The 19,177-nt window shown below is 32.6% G+C and overlaps 2 protein-coding genes across 4 annotated transcripts; one reads left to right on the forward strand and one right to left on the reverse strand.

The window, feature by feature from the left end:
* Positions 1–190: 190 nt before the first annotated feature.
* Positions 191–12,235, reverse strand: LOC130446397 (ras-related protein Rab-27A). 2 transcript variants are annotated; one of them, XM_056782642.1, is made up of 6 exons: positions 12,004–12,235; positions 11,886–11,953; positions 11,450–11,564; positions 8,769–8,881; positions 8,271–8,430; positions 191–293 (listed from the first exon to the last, which is right to left on the reverse strand). In XM_056782642.1, exons 1-6 carry the CDS (start codon positions 12,145–12,147, stop codon positions 225–227), a joined length of 669 nt encoding a protein of 222 aa, XP_056638620.1. In that variant the 5' UTR covers positions 12,148–12,235; the 3' UTR covers positions 191–224. The 2 variants fall into 2 exon arrangements, 1 of the variants encoding a protein (XP_056638620.1); XR_008910143.1 differs by lacking the exons at positions 191–293; positions 11,450–11,564 and having other exon boundaries at positions 7,577–8,430; positions 12,004–12,037.
* A 464-nt stretch (positions 12,236–12,699) lies between these two features.
* On the forward strand, positions 12,700–18,939 carry LOC130447027 (palmitoyltransferase ZDHHC6). 2 transcript variants are annotated; one of them, XM_056783632.1, is made up of 8 exons: positions 12,700–12,878; positions 12,933–13,067; positions 13,200–13,378; positions 14,469–14,553; positions 16,008–16,297; positions 16,354–16,569; positions 18,490–18,677; positions 18,731–18,939. In XM_056783632.1, the coding sequence occupies exons 2-8, from the start codon at positions 13,013–13,015 to the stop codon at positions 18,924–18,926; spliced, it is 1,209 nt and encodes a 402-aa protein (XP_056639610.1). In that variant the 5' UTR covers positions 12,700–12,878; positions 12,933–13,012; the 3' UTR covers positions 18,927–18,939. The 2 variants fall into 2 exon arrangements, with proteins under 2 accessions (XP_056639610.1, XP_056639609.1); XM_056783631.1 differs by having other exon boundaries at positions 12,700–13,067.
* The last annotated feature ends 238 nt before the right edge of the window (positions 18,940–19,177 follow it).

Here is a 19,177-nt window from a genome sequence, read left to right on the forward strand (position 1 = left end):
TCATGAATCAATATGTAATAAAATTAATTATCACGTTTATAAATTATTACTGTTTGTTATTATTCTACCTTGTTTTATTAGAAAATGTGTATTACTGGGCTGGATAGTATTTTAAAAATCGATTTCGTTAATGCTATCTGTTTATAACGATCTTTCTTCATATCGATGAAATCCTCAAGTTCTTTCAAGTCCTCGTTACAAAGCGAATCTACTATATTTGAGTACTATAACTCTAGAGGGCTGTAATTACCAGTATTCTTGTCATTGAAAAGACCTATTTGTAGGTGTGCTACCTGTAATGATACAAAGAGATACTAAAATTTATACACTATGTAAACTCGGGGTTTATGAGACTTTTGAGAAAACTTTAAAAATGATTATATCTAAAAAACACTTGATATGAGTTACAGATATCCTCTTACAACATAATACTGTGGTAATTGGCAGTAATTGTAAGTTGTAGATAAATATTTCGAATATTCAACAGATATATAAATATATATTTTATATTTTATGCCATATATTATTTAACCTTAAAGTTATTTCACTATACTAAATCCATCCAACAAACAGATCGACCCAAACAACAATCTATGCGTGATCGAAGTATGATAACCACAGGTCTTTGCATCTATTGGTTAAAATAAACATGCCTCCTAACGCTGGCCAATAAGATTTAATCTACAGTCTCGGAAGGTCAGTTTCGTTTTAACTAACTAATAAGAAGACGAAAAAGCTGCGTTTTGATATTAATGAGAAGAATGAAAATTTTGGATATTCACTATAAATGAAGTTGGGGTAATATTCTTGTCCGGCTTCAAAACCATACGAAGGAAAATAATTGATATGACAATTTTGATTTCAACGCTATTAGAGAAATTTTTTTTCCAACCATACGTTCAGTTTTGAAACATGCACTTGATAAAGTTGACCTACCCAAATCAATTTCAAAACGTCGAAACTCCACAAATTACTAAAAAAATTAGTTTTGATTTGAAAATTAAAAAATTTGTTGCATCAGAAACAGTATTGTGGAGACGACAGTATTTGATGAAAATTAGTGTCTACAGAACGTGGGTAAACGCAGGCCACACAACATTTGGGTTGTTAATCCATAAATTCTTCCAAGCAAGTCTTTTTTAGATGACCTGTATTAAACTGTATTAAAGAATCACCTTATATTCTAAACAAACTGTGTGTATGTACACAAGATAAGTTACCAACAGATTAAGGTAAACGGGCGACTATCACTAAATTTAAAAAAGAAGTTATGAGCAAAAATGAGATAATTTTTATTAAAATTCTTTGCTCTATAATTTTTTTTATACATTTTAGAAAAAAATAACTAAGATCAATCTTGTAGATAATCTGTTACAGCTGTTACAGCGCTCCAAAGCACCCCCGATCTTATGAAATTATCTGCAGATGCAAAGAAAACTGTGTACAGAAAATGCTTCGCAGTGTGCCTCCAATGTTCTGGCGAAACATGCAACAACATCATGGAAATGTCAAAGTTAATAGAAGAAAATGAATTCGAAGATAAACTTCCAACACTATGACAACAATTTTAACTCCTGTCGTCCCTCAAACTTTAACATTTGATATTCATTTAGATTCTGAGGCACAGCCACGCGCCTACAGTCTCTACCTCATAGATAGCGGGGAAACCAGTGAGCAATGAATAAGTGAAGCTGTACGATTTTAACAATAATTTTTTTTAAATATATTTACAATAAAAAAAAAACAAATAAGTTTTGACATTTCGTTTTGACCGGATTCTCATGAGCATTGACGAACCCGGTTAACTTTGGAGCGCTGTAACAGCGTTTAAAATGAATGAAATTTAAAAAAAAAACAGAGAAAAATTGTCCTCAAAAGATCATTAACAAGATTTGTCTGGAGTAATTTTTTTGTAAAATGTTATAGAGCAAAAAAGAAATTTTTATAATAATTTTGTGCTTCTAACTTCTTTAAATTTCAAACTTTGGGCAAAAAGTTATATAAGCATATTTGTGGGCACAACAATTTGCAACAAATTATGTCTTTACGAATCTTTTGGAAGACGCATAATTTCCGAGATATCGCGAAAAAGGGGTTTGCACCCCTTGTAACATTTCAGTGGACTTTGTACAAACAGCTTGCTTGAGAATATTTTCGAACACCCTGTTTCTTGGATGGACAGAGATTAGTCAAGCTCCATCTTTAATTTGTCGATTTACACATTAATACGTAATATTATAAACTTTTTTAAAATTAACAATAGACTATTGAAACACTGAAATTTCAAAGTTTAACAGTATGGTACATATACAGTGTCTTTCGGAAAAAAAATTGACTTTGTTGTTAGAATGTTGGAAAAAACGTTTCGTAACTTGCAACATATTTTATTTTTATGTAAATACAACCGTATTTTTGATCACATCTCGTATGAAACTCAACATTTTTATTAGAAGTAAAACTTTTAATTTCGAAACGTTGATATAAAATTTATATTGTTGATAATGCAAAAAATTTTGCCAGCATGTTATACTTAGAACTATCCATCGCACAATATCTTGATAATAAATTTCAATAACAAAAAAAAACGTTTTTTTTTGTAACAATTATCAAATGATGTTTCATTTAACAGTCTTATCAACAAACAATGTTCTCACTGAATATAGGCCAGGTACCAGCCGATTTCCCGTGGAATTTTTATGATCAAGGTCGATTTTCTTGAAATAGGGTATGAAGGTAATATTTATAACCCTATAAACCCACCCTGTGTGGAATGTTGCTACTGCCCTCGGGATGAAAGCCACCCTTCTTGGTGATGAAAATTTATTTCATCAAAATAATCTCGTAGATCGATAGACTGACTAATTCTAAGCAACTTTTATTCTACAAAGTTTTTTTTTAAAGTTGCTACTTTTAGAGTTAATAGACTACTAATTTTTTATTGAAAAAATATTTACCGTTTTTGGTAAATAACCTTGAAAATTTTCATTTTATCGACAAAATCATTGAAAACAATAATGTAGCTAATAAAAAACAAAGAGATTCTGTAAATTCAATAATAACTGTGTCGAAGAATGTCTATTTTTGGAGAACCCCGAAATTGAAAAACTTTAACCTCAAATAACAAGAAATTGATGAAATTTTTGAAAAAAACTCAAGAGTACTCTTTCAAAGCACATAGAAAAACCTTTAAAACGAGCAATGTCAAAAGTCTTTTATATAATAATTGACTGATTTATAACAAAAATAAATTTCCTTCTTTTTATTTGAAAAAAATGATCATACCCTCGCCATTACCACCCTAATTGAAATTAATCCTAATCCACTAGCAATTAAATCTTTATTTATGTATTATTGAAAAGATCCATGCGATTTGACAGGTTTTGAATGCTTATATTAGAAAAAATAAGTGATTAAATTGAACACTGCATTTCCGTAATCTTGAAAAATAAATAATTTTTCTTAAATAACCTAAAAACTATTCATGTTATTGAAAAATGTTTCAAATAGGATTTTTCGAGCCAAAAATTTTGAACTTTTTTAAATCTACGTATCATAAAAATTGAAGGAGATATATTAGTTCAATGTTTGCGTTCGCGTACCAAATGTGATTTATGCAACCCCTTTGAGCTGCACCCTTTTCGAAAACGAAAACAAGTTTTAATTGATATGAAGTTGAAGTACTTGAAATTCCCTACAAAATTCTTTTTTAAAAAAGTTTCTAGCTCGAAAATTAAGCGAGTTATTGTTGAAAAACCAAAAGTTTTTTTTTTCAAAATTTCGGAGCACGAATTTTGGAGTAATGGAAAAAAGAAACGTGGAGCGTACAATCGAGCAACAGCTGGCACGAACGAGAAGAGGGAGAAGATATTAGTGATGATGAAATATACTTATTCAAAATTCTTTTTTATATTATTTTTTAAATAAAAAAAATTATTGATTTCTAGTATTTTTAATTTTTTTATTATTTTTCTGTAAAAAAACTGCAATTTTGAAATTTTGGGTCTATGAAGTTGGGTTTCATAGGGGTGGAAATATTTAAAAAGCAAAAGAAATATACTCAATTCAATATCAATACACTTTTGAATAATTTTTAATTACTAAAACAATCCTCGAAATTATTTTTCATATGATTAGGGGATGATTTGGAGGGGTTTCATGGATCTGATTGATTATAAACGTATTTGAGAATGTGAACAGATTTACGAATAATACATTGAAACTTCATTTTACCCGTAACATGCATAAAATCTGAGATCTTAATTTTTTTTACAATAAAGGGTAGTTTACACTCCCCAAAATATAAAAAGCTCGGTTAAGCACAGGGAAAATTACGTAGAAGAAGGTAAGTAGATCTTGAATTAAAATTTTCATGAAAATCGATATTATATTGAATATTTGTAAAAAAGTTTTCGATATAACTACCCTCGGAGGATGCTATTTGGAGGGGTTGCATAATAGCGATTAATCATAAACTTGTTTAACAATATTGACAGATCTACGAAGCATTCGTTCAAACTGCATTTTATTCAAATACACCCCGAGATCGAAGATTTTCAAATCTTTTACGATAAGGGATAGTTTTCCCCCCTAAAAAATAAAAAGCCCTATTAGGCACAGGGTAGATTTCGTAGAAGAAGGTGAGTAGAGCTTGAATTCAAATTTTCATTAGAATCGAGATTATAATAAATGTCTTTAAAAAAAGCTTTCAATATTACTACCCTCGAAGGATAGTATTTGGAGTGGTTGCATGATAGCGATTAATCATAAACAAATCTAAGAATAATTCATTCAAACAGCATTTTACTCAAATACACGCTTAATTTACGATAAGGGATAGTTTTCACCCCTAAAAAATAAAAAGAACCATTCGGCACAGGGATTATTTTGAATATCGATAAAATTGAATTTATTCCATACATATGGACCGAATTGTATATTCAGAAGAATTGGCGTCTTTAAATTTTATTTTTCTACAATCTTTACTGTCTAGTTTGTTTATGTGAAAAAAAATCGATCAAAGAAATCATTTATTTTGTCCCTAAAAAATACCCTAAAATTTTTTTTGCCCCGAACAAGTTTTTCTCCCTAAATTTAGTGATCGTTTCAAGAATTGTAAGCAAAAATAAATTTCAAATTAAGGACAACAAAAACCCTGTAATTAATAGTTTAAAATTTGAAAATATAATTAGTAAAAATTACGGAAATTTCGTATTAATCATTAAATCTTTCGAACTACTTAGACAGTAAAACAAAAGTTGTATTTTCGATCACTCCAAGGTTGAGAAAGTAGATGAGGTGAAATTATTGAAATGAACATCAAATAGTTTCATTCAAAATTTGAAATGACGTTTTTTTTTGGTTATCGTAACTCAAAAAGAACATTTTTTATCTTAAGGTTAATGGTTTAATCAGGGAAGAACGTCGTGCTTAGATGCGCAAAATTCTTCGAGCATCTCTTGAATAGCACTTGCGCTAATTAACTAAATCTAATGGAATATAAAAAAGTAGAAACTTTCATAGGATAAAATATGAAAAAATTGAACAATTTGCACCATTTGAGGAATGTATTACAACGCTCAATAAGTCGTGTGACTTACACACAGATGGCGCTGTCAAATCCATATGACGTTTATGAAGTACCAACTTTATAACGACATTAATTAATAATTTAGCTTCACAAATCGATAGCAACGATGGTTAAACTGAACGTATTGCTTTCTCATCTACAGTATAGTTCAGATCTGGTCCCCAGTGATTACTGGCTATTCACTGATCTCAAAATAATGCTCGCCGGTAAAAAATTGAGCTCAAATGAAGAAGAAATTGTTGAAGCTGAGGCAAAAGACAAATCGGCATCGAGAAACTAGAAAAGCGTTGGAAAGATTGAATAAAATCGATATTTGGCCAAAAAACAGTTTTTTTCTTAGTTAGTCACACGACTTATTAAGTGATATGTTAAGAAGTCTTAAAATTCCTGTAATTTGAATTATGTAACAAATAATGTTATCATCAATAGTATGGTTATATCAATTAAGAAATATTTTGAACGATGCATTAAATGTGGAAATTTTTCGGCACTATCAAACAAATTGGTTGTAAAAACTTTGCCAACCTTCATCGCCTGGCAGCACTTCTGCACGAGGAGAAAATACAAGGTTGGAGGTGAAGAAATTGCGAGCCTCTAAACTCTTGTATTTCTTCTTTGGTCGTGAAGTTCGTGCGGAAAACTAGTTACTTCAGTCTGTCTAATTCGGTCACGCATGGTCACTGGTCACAACCACACTATCGACGGAAGGTTTCCGGACAAGCTTTTTGTTTACTTTTTTATTCAAGGTCAAAAGTACAAAATTTAGGTTTTCACCATTTTTCTCGAAAACGGTAAATATCGTGAAAATAGGTTAGATAAAAGTTGGAGATCATACAATTCTATACAAAAATGGTCCAGTCACTTTTTCTCTTACGACTCACCATTCGTGAGATATCGCGGTTTTATTCATTAGAAAATTCATGTTTTAGACGGGGAGCTGGCTACAAAAAAAGAGTCGGTAAGGTGCGCGCTATTTCAGCTTGTAATCCAGCGGTCCTAACTTAGTACATCACCAAACGCAGGTCAGCGCAGGTCGGATATGGAAATACCAGACGATTTTCCCAGAAAAATTTGGTGAGAAACCTCATAACGTGCGCGCTCGAAAACTTTTGTAACGTGCGGCTTAAACCTCAAATACAAGCGATGTAATAGCGCAAGAAGTTTTGCGAAAGTGATCGAAAGTGCCAGAAAACTCATCTGAAAAACCTCGAAAAACGTGCGCGCGCGAAACTTTTTCATTAGGTTTTTGGGGTCTCAACTAAGCAGTGTGATAGCGATCCGAAAAAATTGGAGGAAAAACCGGCGTATATTTGAAATGAAAATTATTTGTATTCGACTTAATGGGGAAATATTTTTGATGTCTTCATTCAAAATATCTGTTGATTTTATAGCACTTACTCATTTCCCACATACTCGAGCCGTCGCTAGCAACGCAAAAAACGGGCTCTAATTTTTTTTAAAACTTCTGGGAATGGTTATACTTTTTGATAAAGTTGCTCAGAATGAAGTAACGGCTCGTGGTACCCTAAGATTTGATTTTCAATTACTACAAATCGCGCACGATAAAAAATTATTATATTTCAGCCAGTTTTCATCGTATCCTGACGATTTTTTTTTAATTTGGGGTAGCTAAACAGATATTTCTCCAAAGCTTCTTGTGCTATTCGTATTCGTATTTGAGGTTTAAGCCGCACGTTACAAAAGTTTTCGCGCGCGCACGTTATGAGGTTTTTCAGTTAACTTTTCTGGGAAAACCGTCTGGTATTTCCATATCCGACTTATGCTAACCTTAAGAAGTGGCGTTTGGGGATGTACTAAGTTGGGGCCGCCAGTTTACAACCTGAAATGGCGCGCACCTTATCGACCCTGTTTTTGTAGCCAGCTCCCCGTCTAAAACATGAATTTTCTAATGATTAAAACCGCGATATCTCACGAATTGTGAGTCGTAAGAGAAAAAGCGACTGGACCATTTTTGTAGAGAATTGTATGATCTACAACTTTTAACTAACTTATTTTCACGATAACAATTTTGTACTTTTAACCTTGAATAAAATTTTTTGCAGAAATAATATCGAAGGGGATTTTTGCCTCTGCCAATTTTCAGCTATTTTTACTGGATTATGTAAAAAATTTCAGCTTCAATGGCAAATTCCTCTTCATATTTGAACCACCATCGTACTTGCTGCTACTGCAAACGTTTTATTGTCAAATCAACAATTTCAGAGCGTCAGAATAGTGAAAATTTTCCAAAAAACTGTCGAACATTCATGCAATAACATTTCTTCGATCTTAAATAAATATTCCTGAAAAAACCAGATTTCTCAACATTTTCGAAATAGACATAATCAACGCTTGGGACAAAATCGAAAAATCCAAAAAAAAATTAGCCTGCTCGTTTTTATCAAATACTTTTTCGTGAAAACTGCCATTTCCAACTGGTGGTCTGAATGAAAAGTTGAAAAAATGCATCTTGTTGGACTGGACTGTTCTGATCGGTTTGGAATCTTTGTTTTCACAACCAAGCCAAAGAAAAACGACAATAGTGACAAAAAAAAATAAATAATTGTAAATATTAATCAAAAACTGTCTTGTCGCCAATTTGGTCGGAATATCTTATTTGATATAACCTGACAAGTAATTGATTATTCTAACATCAGCATGAACAATTTTGGGATGACTGTACCGAATCGTGTTCGTTCAAATCTTTTGGTCGACCTCGTCTTCCTGGAAGCATAGCGCGATCTACGGCGGTTTCTATTCTGATCATTACTCGTTCTACCAAAGTTTCAACGGCCCTATTTACATTTTGTCCTGTCGCTGCACTGGTCTCTAAATACGGTAGTCTATAACATAAATATAATACAATAAATACAAATATGATATACAGGGACGATACTTTATAACAAAGCCTATTATCTACTAGGTTAAAAAAGCCACACAAATGTTTGTGTATGATTAATAATTACGATTTCAGAATTTGCTTAAAATGTAAAATTGTGACTTAATGGCTCTGATAAAGGAGAGTCACAAACTCAGAAACTATAATAAGTTTCCGACGCAAACTCTAGCTCGAACTTGACGCGAACGAGAGCGCGAGCGCGAACGTTTGAGTTTATAAATTCAACTTAAGTGCGAGGTAACAACTGTTCAAGCGGGTGCAAGTGACATAAAGAAAGCTTACTTATAAGATGAGGCAAATTCTCGAGCTCGCCATTCAGTAATGACCCTTTTATCTTCCATATCCGCTTTATTACCACACAATACTATGTCGGGTGTTTCGCAATAGGCATGTAACTGAAAAAATTATCATAAATTATTATTAAATTCAAACCAAAATATTATTGGGCGCTTGTCTTGAGGTATATATACATCAACAAAACAATATACAAGAAAATATATACAAAACGTAAAACTAAACCGCGCGTATCGAATTTCTAGGAGCAGCTTAGCTCCGTTGGAATCTAGTCGTTCGAGATCTGCTCGCTTCGCTGTCTCGAAAAAGAATAAACTTACAATTCGATTTAAAACGTCTCGCCCGAGATCGTATAAATAAGGAATACAGGGAAAAGGAATGAGGGTATGTTAGTTGACAAAACAATTGGTATCTTATATTTACACAGATATAATTGTGGCGCAAAAAGAACGCATGAGTAGTGGGAGGAGCCGAGGGGCAGGGGCTGGTTGTTTTGTAGGTTAAGGCGTCCAGTTTTAGTAGCAATTGAGCAGTGGACCGCGGCGCATCGCGTTTACTTCAAAAGTAATGAATCTGTTATTACTGTTCAACGGCTCTTCCGCACAGGGTTTAATGTTCCACGAAATGGAACACAACACTTCGTTGGGTTGTCTCTTTTCGCACAACTGAATCACTTATGAAGGCGAAGTCGTCTGGTCGTCCTCGCACGGCATAAGTCCCACAAAATATCGATAGAGTTAGGGCGTCGGTTCTTCAAAATCCTCGCCGCTCCACTAGGCGACGCACTCCTGGGGCCTATTCCACAATAATAATTTGCAACTTTGCACTTTTCAATTTGCAACTTCTTGTTATTGTGGAACAGGAATTTGAAAATATATTATAAACTGCAAAGTGATAAGTGCAAAGTATTATTGTGGTATAGGCCCCAGCTCTGAACTTGTCGCGACGCTCGTTGCAACACATACTGAACGATGATTGTCAAAAGTAATGGGAAACTTCCAAGAAAGAATTTTGATGTGTATCGACGCGGTAAGACGCCATCTGTCTGAATTAATCTTATAAAAGTGATCAGTTCACTACAAACATTGCATATCGACATTCCAAGGACATGAACAAAGTCATAAATTGGATAATCTAAAGATTTGAAATACATCCGTTCTTTTTGCGCCACCTGTATTAAAATAAATTTTCAAATGTGGCGTCACGAAATTTAGGACCACTCCCACCCCCTTGTCACGCAATGTCACACTTCGTCGACTCCCTCTCGACTCCAAAACGTGTGACGTAATTTATGGATGGCACCTGTTAAATCTGACAACAGTGTTATTAGCATTGTGATAGACAACTTCAAACGTTTAGTTAAAGGAACTAAGAACTACAATTTTGCTGCAACTACCGGCAACACTTTATGTTTTGGTTAGGCTGATGCATCCAATGAATTTGTTTTTATGTGTGACTCTCATAGAGGGCGTTAGTTACATGGTTATTACTAGATTTATCAAGTAATATTTCAAGTCTTAAACATTTAATTTTATATCATACAAGACAAACCGGTCAAGTTCAAGAGATATTCCAACTTTTTTTTGATCATATGAGGCCTTCTGAACAGGTTATTTTCCCAAAATAATCCTTTGGTTTGATGGTATAGTAACGACAAAAAATGTTATATTGTTAAGGATTTTAAGGTCGATTCACACATATACCATGACGTGACGTACCGTACCGGTGCGTGTTCAAACATGACAACGTGACGTATTGTAAAAAACTGGTCGTTTCCGAACCAACTGGATGAGAAACTCGTCGTTCATATTACAAAACTAACGTACACACATAAATTATTGAAAAGTGAATCGATTAAACTCTTTTTCACGATACATCAGCACAATTATGTGTGGATCGATATTTAAAATACATTAAAATGAGTACAAAACGTGTTTTGAGCAAAAAAAATCGTAATCTGTCTGTCTGTTAGTTTTCATGATAACGAAGAATAAAATTCGATTCAAGTACAGTACATTTTAGTGATACATTCGGGGCGGAAGGGGGATGGTTATAAAATGCGAATCATATGAGTCTTGCTCTAAATCTATTCACCCAACAAAAAAAAATCGATGTCTTCGATTTTTTTCAAACTCTGAGATATCATTATATATTCGAATTAAATAAATATGTGCCCTGTGGTGCCATGTGGAAATATAAGTTGAGAATACGCCATTTAATTGGTACAACAGCCGCCATTATGGCCCAAATTGACCTACCGTGACCAATTTTTTTTAAAATATGTCTCTCATTCATTTCAACTGATTTTTTAGGTACATATTTCCTATACTTGTTATTTCTAATATTATCCAACCTTATCAACAAATTTATTACATTTCATTTTTATTATCAAACAAGGAAGTGTGGTGAACACGACATTTTTTGATATTGATTAATTAACTATTTGACTTTGATACAAAAAAGACATAAAACTTACAATCTATTGTAATTATTAATAATCAATGAATAATACGAAAATGTGGATAATAAAATACAATAAAAAGAGCCAAAATTGAAAATAAAACTTATAAAGTGCAACGGCAAAAGCCAAATATGCAAGCTACCAGGCTGTGATCTTACAAGCAGGCAAAATAAAGTCAAATATCAGAATTTATCTACTATAACCATACCCTTAGTTGTTCTATCCAGTTACGTATCTCAATAAAAGACTGTTCATTTGTAAGATCAAACAGTAGTAAAAATCCCATAGCATCTCTATAAAATGCTGTTGTTAAGCTGCGAAATCTAACAACAAAAATTTATTTTTATTTATTAGTAAAAAAGACGTAAAAATCATATGTAATTTTGAAACAATAACCATGATTTTATAGGATCTTGACAATAAGACAATCAAATCTGTTACAATTCAAAAGCACTTTAGAAATTACGTACAGATGATTCTATGGAATGAAAGTTAATTAATTATATATTTCTAGTTTCATCACTTATGACAAAAATTACCTAATTTAATCTAAAGTATAACAAATAAATTTACTTTTTACACCTTTCTATATAAAACAAAATTGAATTTTTGAAAAGCCTGTAATTAAATGTTTGCTTACTTACCTTTCTTGTCCTGCAGTATCCCACAGCTGTAAATGGATTCTGTGATTTCTGCCTTTTGACTGATAAATCTGAAATATTAACTTTGTTGAATTGAATACAAATTAAACTATTAACGTACCATTCTCTTTTCCCTGAAATCAATTCCAACTGTTGATATAAATCTTGAATGAAATACTCCATCCGTGTACTGATATAAAAAACTAGTTTTTCCCACTCCGGAGTCTCCCAGAGCCAGGAATTTTATAAGATAATCATAGTCCATGTTTTTATAGTTTGTAAATATTTTGATATATTCTTAAAAAAATAAATTCTTAGCGTATACCTGTCAAGGTTTATATGTATATTTGATCTTTTTCTTCTTCTCTTTTACAAAATATATTGTACAGAAAAACAATCCAGGACAATTTTTAAGATTCGTATAAGAACTTTTCCAATGTTGTTCATACATGGTTTAAAAAGTCATATTTGGTCTGAAAAATTTGATTAGACCATATTTTACTTAAATTGCGCCAACGACTTTTCAAAAAACGTTTCTTAAGCCAACAATATCCATTCGTTCGAGATTTTATCTATACTGCCGCACAAAAGCACAAAACTAACTGAAGCGATCGGAGAAGAGAGAGAACGATACATTATATATTTTACTTAGTCGCTTTACCTTCCACTTATAGGAACTGTTCGTGTAGAAGTTTTACATATATTATTTTGGGTTAAGTTTTTTTTCGTTATTCGGCAATCTACAACCTATGATCACGTGATACAAATCGTTTACTTCTCGTTCTGTTCCGCGAACAACATCACCGAACGCAGCTTTGATTTCTGATGTTGACAGGTTGGTGTCTACTCCTCGATAGTACGGATGTTTTTATAAACGATCCTACATTTCTTAAATATACAAATAAAGTTTTTATTGACAAAAACTTGAAATAACTTGATGTTTTTTATTAATATGTTTTTATATTATTTATATACAGAGTTGATAAACTTTTTTAGGTGTGTTATTTACAAGTATGAAGTCAAGCAGAACATATATTTATATATTTACAGGTTTATAGTCAAATGTATTTATACTGCTCTGTGATATTTAGCATTCCTATTCACATCAACAAAAATATCTTTTTGTGACAATGTTTATAGGACACTTCACTCGGATATGCCATTGGGGGCCCTTAACTGCTCTAGGTACATAATTTTGAGTACAATAACACTTCCAGAATGCAACTGTTTCATTAATTTCAATTAAGGAATTTTATGCTGTGTGTTATCTAGTTTAACTAAATTATTGTTGTATCTGAATTTTTATTTTACATTTAGGTATAATCAAGGTAATAACAGCAATGACCATTCACTGTTCAAATATGTGGTGGCCAAGGAACACAATAGGAGGAAAAATAAATTTTTTCTGCTTTATAAGTTTTGCTGGACTCACATTATACAACTTTCTCTCATCAGTATACCATGGACCGGGGTATTTACAGTTAAAATGGAAACCAGTAAGTTTTTACATAAATTTTTGTACTTTTTGAAACATATTTAACTAATGGGTTTAAGAATTATTCCAAATAGGTAAATATTTAAATGTGGGGCTTCACACCAAACTTATTCCAAGAATTTTTTGCTACACTTCAGAACCTTTTAGGGGGTAAAATCAGTTATGTTAAGGTTGGTGAAAAATCGTGGATCTCTGTATCCAATGAATACAAGCAATTAGTATGGTTATCATAAAGGCATCTAAAGAAGAATTTCATGATGTAACAAACAATATTCTGGCATCACCCCATACTCTGTCCACATTTTGTATTTATGTATGCACAGGAATCAGGATCCACTAGATTATAAGTATGATTAACTGTTAAGGGTTTGAAGCCTATATCAAATAAAAGAAGTACATACATATTTCACCATAAGCTGTCAATGTAATGAATGTATGAACATTTATATAAGATTTCGTGAGAGTAGAGAAGAGTTATAATCTACACTACTGCCCTCAGATCCCAACTAGGGCTAGGCCTTTTGGAATCCAACTCCTTCCCTTTTAGTGAATAATGATAAATCGCTGATAAATTCTCACCATTCACAATAGAAGAGGTGGAGGGAAAAGGAGGTTTTAGTTAAGAGGGCCTAATTTCAGATGGGGTCTAAGGGCACAGTCACTTGTATATATTGTAACTATTTCTTCCTTCCACGAAACATTACCTAAATATTTACCTATCTATTAGTTTCATAGCATTTTAATAATAAAATTGATAACAACAAAAATAGCTGAAAAAAATTAATAGAAGATGAAAATAATAAAAAAGTAACAATGTAGCACCAGAGTGATGGGGAATAGGTTCCATAAAAGTACATTTGGGACACTAAAAAATAACCCTTATGGGGAAAAAATATTTGGATTAATTTTGGGATGGAGCCTCACTTCTAAATATTCACCTCTAGAAATTTCTATGATGCAATTTTCAGTTTATATATGTAAAAATAATCAATGTACTAGAAACTTTTTATATTTTAAGCAAGATAAAGTAAAAAATTCTCAAGTCTGCACCAATACTTCTCTGAAGCTTATTAATGCCAAAAATATTGTAGGAGAAAGAAGAATATTGTAAATTTTTGCAATTTTGTGTTCAATGCCAAGGATATAAAGCACCTAGATCTCATCATTGCAGAAAATGTAGGTATATTGGATTTTATATTTCTAACCAATAATAATTATTACAATTGGCTTGGAAAATTATTAAAAAAAGTATATTTTTTTAATTATAAAAAATATGGCTTAATTTCACAGGAAGGATGGTGTTTATTTCAAGTTAACTTACAAAGTTTAGAAGTTTGGTTTTATGTCACCCAAGATTGGTTCCAAATAGGCACTACGTCATCAGCGCCGATTATATGGGAGAACGTCCGGCAGTTTGATAAAATGCTACCGGCTAAAGCACTATTTTGACAAGAAAGAATTGATTTGTTGATAAAAGCAGGGGTTTATTTGAGATTCATCAGTTCCAAATGGATTCCTTTGTAATGGCTAGTTATTTCGTCATAAATATCGATTTTATTTATTGAATTCTGCGGCATAAAAGCGAGTGTAGCATACCTGTTATGCTAATTAATTAAATTATTTTAACAGTTTAAAAATTAAGGGAGTAGCTTGCTTTAGATGCTTCAAAAAATCGATTTTTTCGGGGACTTTTTTTGGGAAGGAAAGACATATCCGATTGAAACAAAAATTTCAGGGTTTATTGTTATAAATTTCAACAGTCTTCTCAAATTTTTTCATTAAGATAACATGCCTAATAAGCTTTTTACCAAAGCGCCTCGAGTGTGCATTTATCGTGTGGCGGGGAAACATACAGTCGCAATTTCCATCTGTGAAACAAAGGACCCAAAAAAAATTCATTTTTTAATAGTATAGTTTCTAGTTACACCAACAAAGTGAGAAACTGACAATTTTTTGCAAATTGAAAAAAAGTCATTTTTTGGAATTGTCAAATCTAGTAACTGCATGGATTTCAATACTGCACTGTGGCCTTCATCGAACATTCCTCCAGCGATGTAAGCAGCAATCTCGGGTGCCATGCGCCACACATTGGAATTGAACGACTCGTTCGCATTTTCTATGTTTCCACCCAAACATCTCGCTAGCAGCTCGTCCTTAGACAATTCCTCGTACTCAGGACGAATGTGCTTCCCGATATGTTCGTCAATTAGACGTGGAGAATGTTAAAAAGCAACCAGGGTGTTTGTCAACATTCACACCAGCTTTTACCTTCTGCAGAGTTCAAGTTTCTTCGAATCGCCAGACATTCCTCCAGCGATGTAAGCAGCAATCTCGGGCACCATGTGGAACTCAACGGCTTGTTAACAGCTCGTCCTGTTGGTTTAATCCACGTCAAAAGTCGGCGAATGAAAATGTTTGCGATTTAATTCGATTTTTTGACCAAGTTGAATGTTTCAAGTATTTTTAAACAACTCAAATAGCGTTTTGAGAAGACTCACTCTTTCAAATTTGGAAAAGTGGAAAGATAAATATTTTAATGTCAAGTTTTTTCTATTTCCATGGTCAATTTGTTGTGATCGACGAACCCTCTGAAGTTCTCTAAACGGAAAGTTTTGTTTCATTTGTTTCAGGTGGTCGTTGTGTATTAAAAATGGACCATCACTGCCCATGGATCAACAATTGTGTCGGTTGGGGAAATCACGCTCATTTCGTGTTTTTCCTAACGTTCGCCTCAGTGGGATGCTTTCAAGCTTCAGTAATTTTAAGTTGCTGTTTATACAGATCCATTCATAGGGTAAGATACTATCATTATGGGGATGTTTCTGTTCAATTCGGTCTATACGGAATGATTTGCTGTGTACTAGCGCTCGGATTGTCTATTGGAGTAGTAGCCGCTGTTGGGATGCTGTTATATTTCCAAGTTCAGTATGAGATATCTTGAAAGAAAATAAATTTTGAAGTAGTATTTTTTGATAGATTCGAGCAGTTGTAAAAAATAGAACAGGCATAGAAGATTGGATCTTGGAAAAGGCGGTTGCGCGACGGAGACCTTCCGGGGAATCCTTCAAATTTCCTTACGATCTAGGACCCATCAAAAATATACGTCAAGTGATCAATTTCTCTTGCCAACCTGTTGGTGATGGCATCATGTCTTGGCCAACGGCAGAAGGTTGTAATGAGTTTTCATTAACGGTAAATATATGGATTAGTTACTTCTTATTTTTTGTTTTTGTAATCGTAAAGCACTGAAACAACAAAATTAAACCAAGACTCAACTGTGTACTGTAAATATTTCCTGAGGAAGGACTAAAAAGAAAGGAAGACAAAACCAGATGATTGATAGAAGAATGGTTAAGCAGAAAAAGATAAAACGGAAAATAAAAGCGAAGAAAACCAGGAGGCATTCAAAACCAACCATAATAAACAAAATTAAGAAAAAAATTTAGAAAAACCGAAAAGAAAACGTGTAAACAATTTGGAGAAGAATGAGCGAAAAACTATAAAAACAATCACCAAAAATTTTTTGAACAAAATTAGAGCATTGGGAACAAAAAAAGAAAGGAAATAAGAAGAATAAGATTTAGAAGAAACAATATAAAAGTAAACACGGAAGACATATTATAGACGTGGAAGAAAAATTTAGTGGCAGATGTAAAAACTTGACAAGAGAAGAAGAAAACGAGGAATTGTAACTACAAGAGAGGAAATCACGAAGGAGGAAGTGGATGAGATAAAAGAAATAATCAATATTGAAGGAGACAACTTAGAAGCGGAAGTGATAATATATTTAGGACAAACAGGGATAGTAAATCAATTTAGTATAATGGAACATAAATAATAAAATACCTAGAGACTGTGAAATCAATTGATACCACTACATAAAAAAGGAGATGACCTTATATGCGAAAAATGCAGAGTATTATGATTATCGTTACTTGGATTGAAAACATATGAGACAAATAAGAATCATCGAGACAAAGGAAATAGATTGATAAGGAAATGGAAGAGGAGCTAAAGGCATTTAGAGAAAGGAAAACAAGCGATAAATAACGTAAACATATTAAGGAACTTGATAGAAATGAAAATAGAACAGGGAGAATAATTACGTATGACATTCGTCGATTTGGAAAGTGCACTCGACACAATAGAGAAAAAAATGATATGGGATAGTACGAGGAAAAATAGGAATCCATAGAAAAGATATAATAAAAGGAATTTGTAAGAGGAAAAGTGGTAGAAGATCGTCGGAATCTAGGATGGAGATGGTCAAAATTATTTTTTAAACACAAAACTTAGTTTTATTGAATTTTCGTGATGTTCGAGTCTAGAATCATCTTTTTTTACTGTATGAATTTAGATTTTTTTAAATGGCACATCCTGTATATTATACCTTTAATAGAACGTCATAAAAATGAGAATCCTCTCATACATACATGTCCTATACCTATATATAATAGTTGTGGTATTATTTTGACTTTTTTTCATTTTTCGCCCTAACCTAACTTAACCTAACCTCCATTTTTGAGGTGACTTCGAACAAGTATTGAAAACGCTACAAATGTGGCTTTGGATACTTAAAAAAAGTTCTCAACGCTAAATACATCTATATAGACAGAGAGATACATACTAAATTCAACTGCCAATGCTCTAGGGGAAATTCCTTGAATCAAATTATGCCTATCAGGGTAGGCAAAAGTATCCTTTCCAAGATACGGGGTGTTAAAATTAAAAATAAAACGATTTTTTGACGATAAATTTCAAATAGTGTGATCGATTGTCATTGAAACCATCAGGTTGATAAACTATTCGTTTTAACATGCATAGATAGCAGGGGTCGACTGCCCTTTTTACACCCCTGAACTCTCTGCCACTTGGTAAAATGTTCTACCATCATTTCTTAATAAAAAAGTAGACAGCTAATATTGAATGTATGCGATTGGAAGTAATGCCAAGCAAAATCAATTTACGCATCATGCTTTCTGGAACAACAGCAAATTTTGGACGACCTTCACGAAATTCATCCTGTACAATTAAATTAGGTGTTGCTATATCTCAAAACTTAATTATATTTTCCTGATTAAATTTTTTACATAGGGATTTTGATCCTTTTAGATTGAACAAATAGAACAGAAGCAAGAAAAAAGACTCAAATCTCGACTATATAAAATAGTGAAGGCAGCTTCGGGATATTGGTTTCCGATATCTTTTGGAATTAGAGTATGCCTGAGTTACCCTTTCACGGATGAACCTAGAATACAATTAGACGTAGGAGATTCAGTAATAGTCACCAGATGGAGAAAGTGAGTTTCTTTTTTTGATATAAATTATTTTTAAAACTATGGAATTTTTACAGGCATTGGCTTTTTGGTGAAAAATTGCAAGTAGATGAACATACCGAAAGGATACGCGGTTGGTTTCCCAGAAAATGTGCTGTTGAATTAATTGAAAATAATACGGAACCATCAACTTCTAATCATCATAATAGTAATCATACTTCAACGTCTGGTCATAAGCGCCATAAAATTTTTAGTGATAAAAAAAAGAAATAAAGCCTTTAACTAATTTTAGTTTTTCTAATAATACGTTCGAGGACCAAAAAAGTCCAGTCGAAAGTTAAAAAACATTATTAAGAAAGGAAAATTGCATTTTGTGTTTAACTATTACTCAGGCTCAAAAACTGATATCATTGTCGGAATTTCCATGAAAAAATACATGATACCATACGAATTTTTGACTAAATTCACGGTATGACCGTTTCGAATAGTGTTGTGAGTTGATGACTTAAAATTAAACTGTCTAA

The sequence above is a fragment of the Diorhabda sublineata genome, chromosome 7 (assembly GCF_026230105.1).
Source record: "Diorhabda sublineata isolate icDioSubl1.1 chromosome 7, icDioSubl1.1, whole genome shotgun sequence".
NCBI classification, from domain to species: domain Eukaryota; kingdom Metazoa; phylum Arthropoda; class Insecta; order Coleoptera; family Chrysomelidae; genus Diorhabda; species Diorhabda sublineata.

Coding starts and splice junctions, on each gene's coding strand:
- LOC130446397 (XM_056782642.1), bottom strand. CDS start 12,147: ATGGACTATGATTATCTTATAAAATTCCTGGCTCTGGGAGACTCCGGA. Junction 11,954..12,003: donor ATTTCAGGGAAAAGAGAATG/GTACGTTAATAG, acceptor TTAATATTTCAG/ATTTATCAGTCAAAAGGCAG. Junction 8,431..8,768: donor GAATTTGCCTCATCTTATAA/GTAAGCTTTCTT, acceptor TTTATGTTATAG/ACTACCGTATTTAGAGACCA.
- LOC130447027 (XM_056783631.1), top strand. CDS start 13,013: ATGTTTATAGGACACTTCACTCGGATATGCCATTGGGGGCCCTTAACT. Junction 13,068..13,199: donor GGGGCCCTTAACTGCTCTAG/GTACATAATTTT, acceptor TTTTACATTTAG/GTATAATCAAGGTAATAACA. Junction 14,554..16,007: donor ATCTCATCATTGCAGAAAAT/GTAGGTATATTG, acceptor CATTTGTTTCAG/GTGGTCGTTGTGTATTAAAA.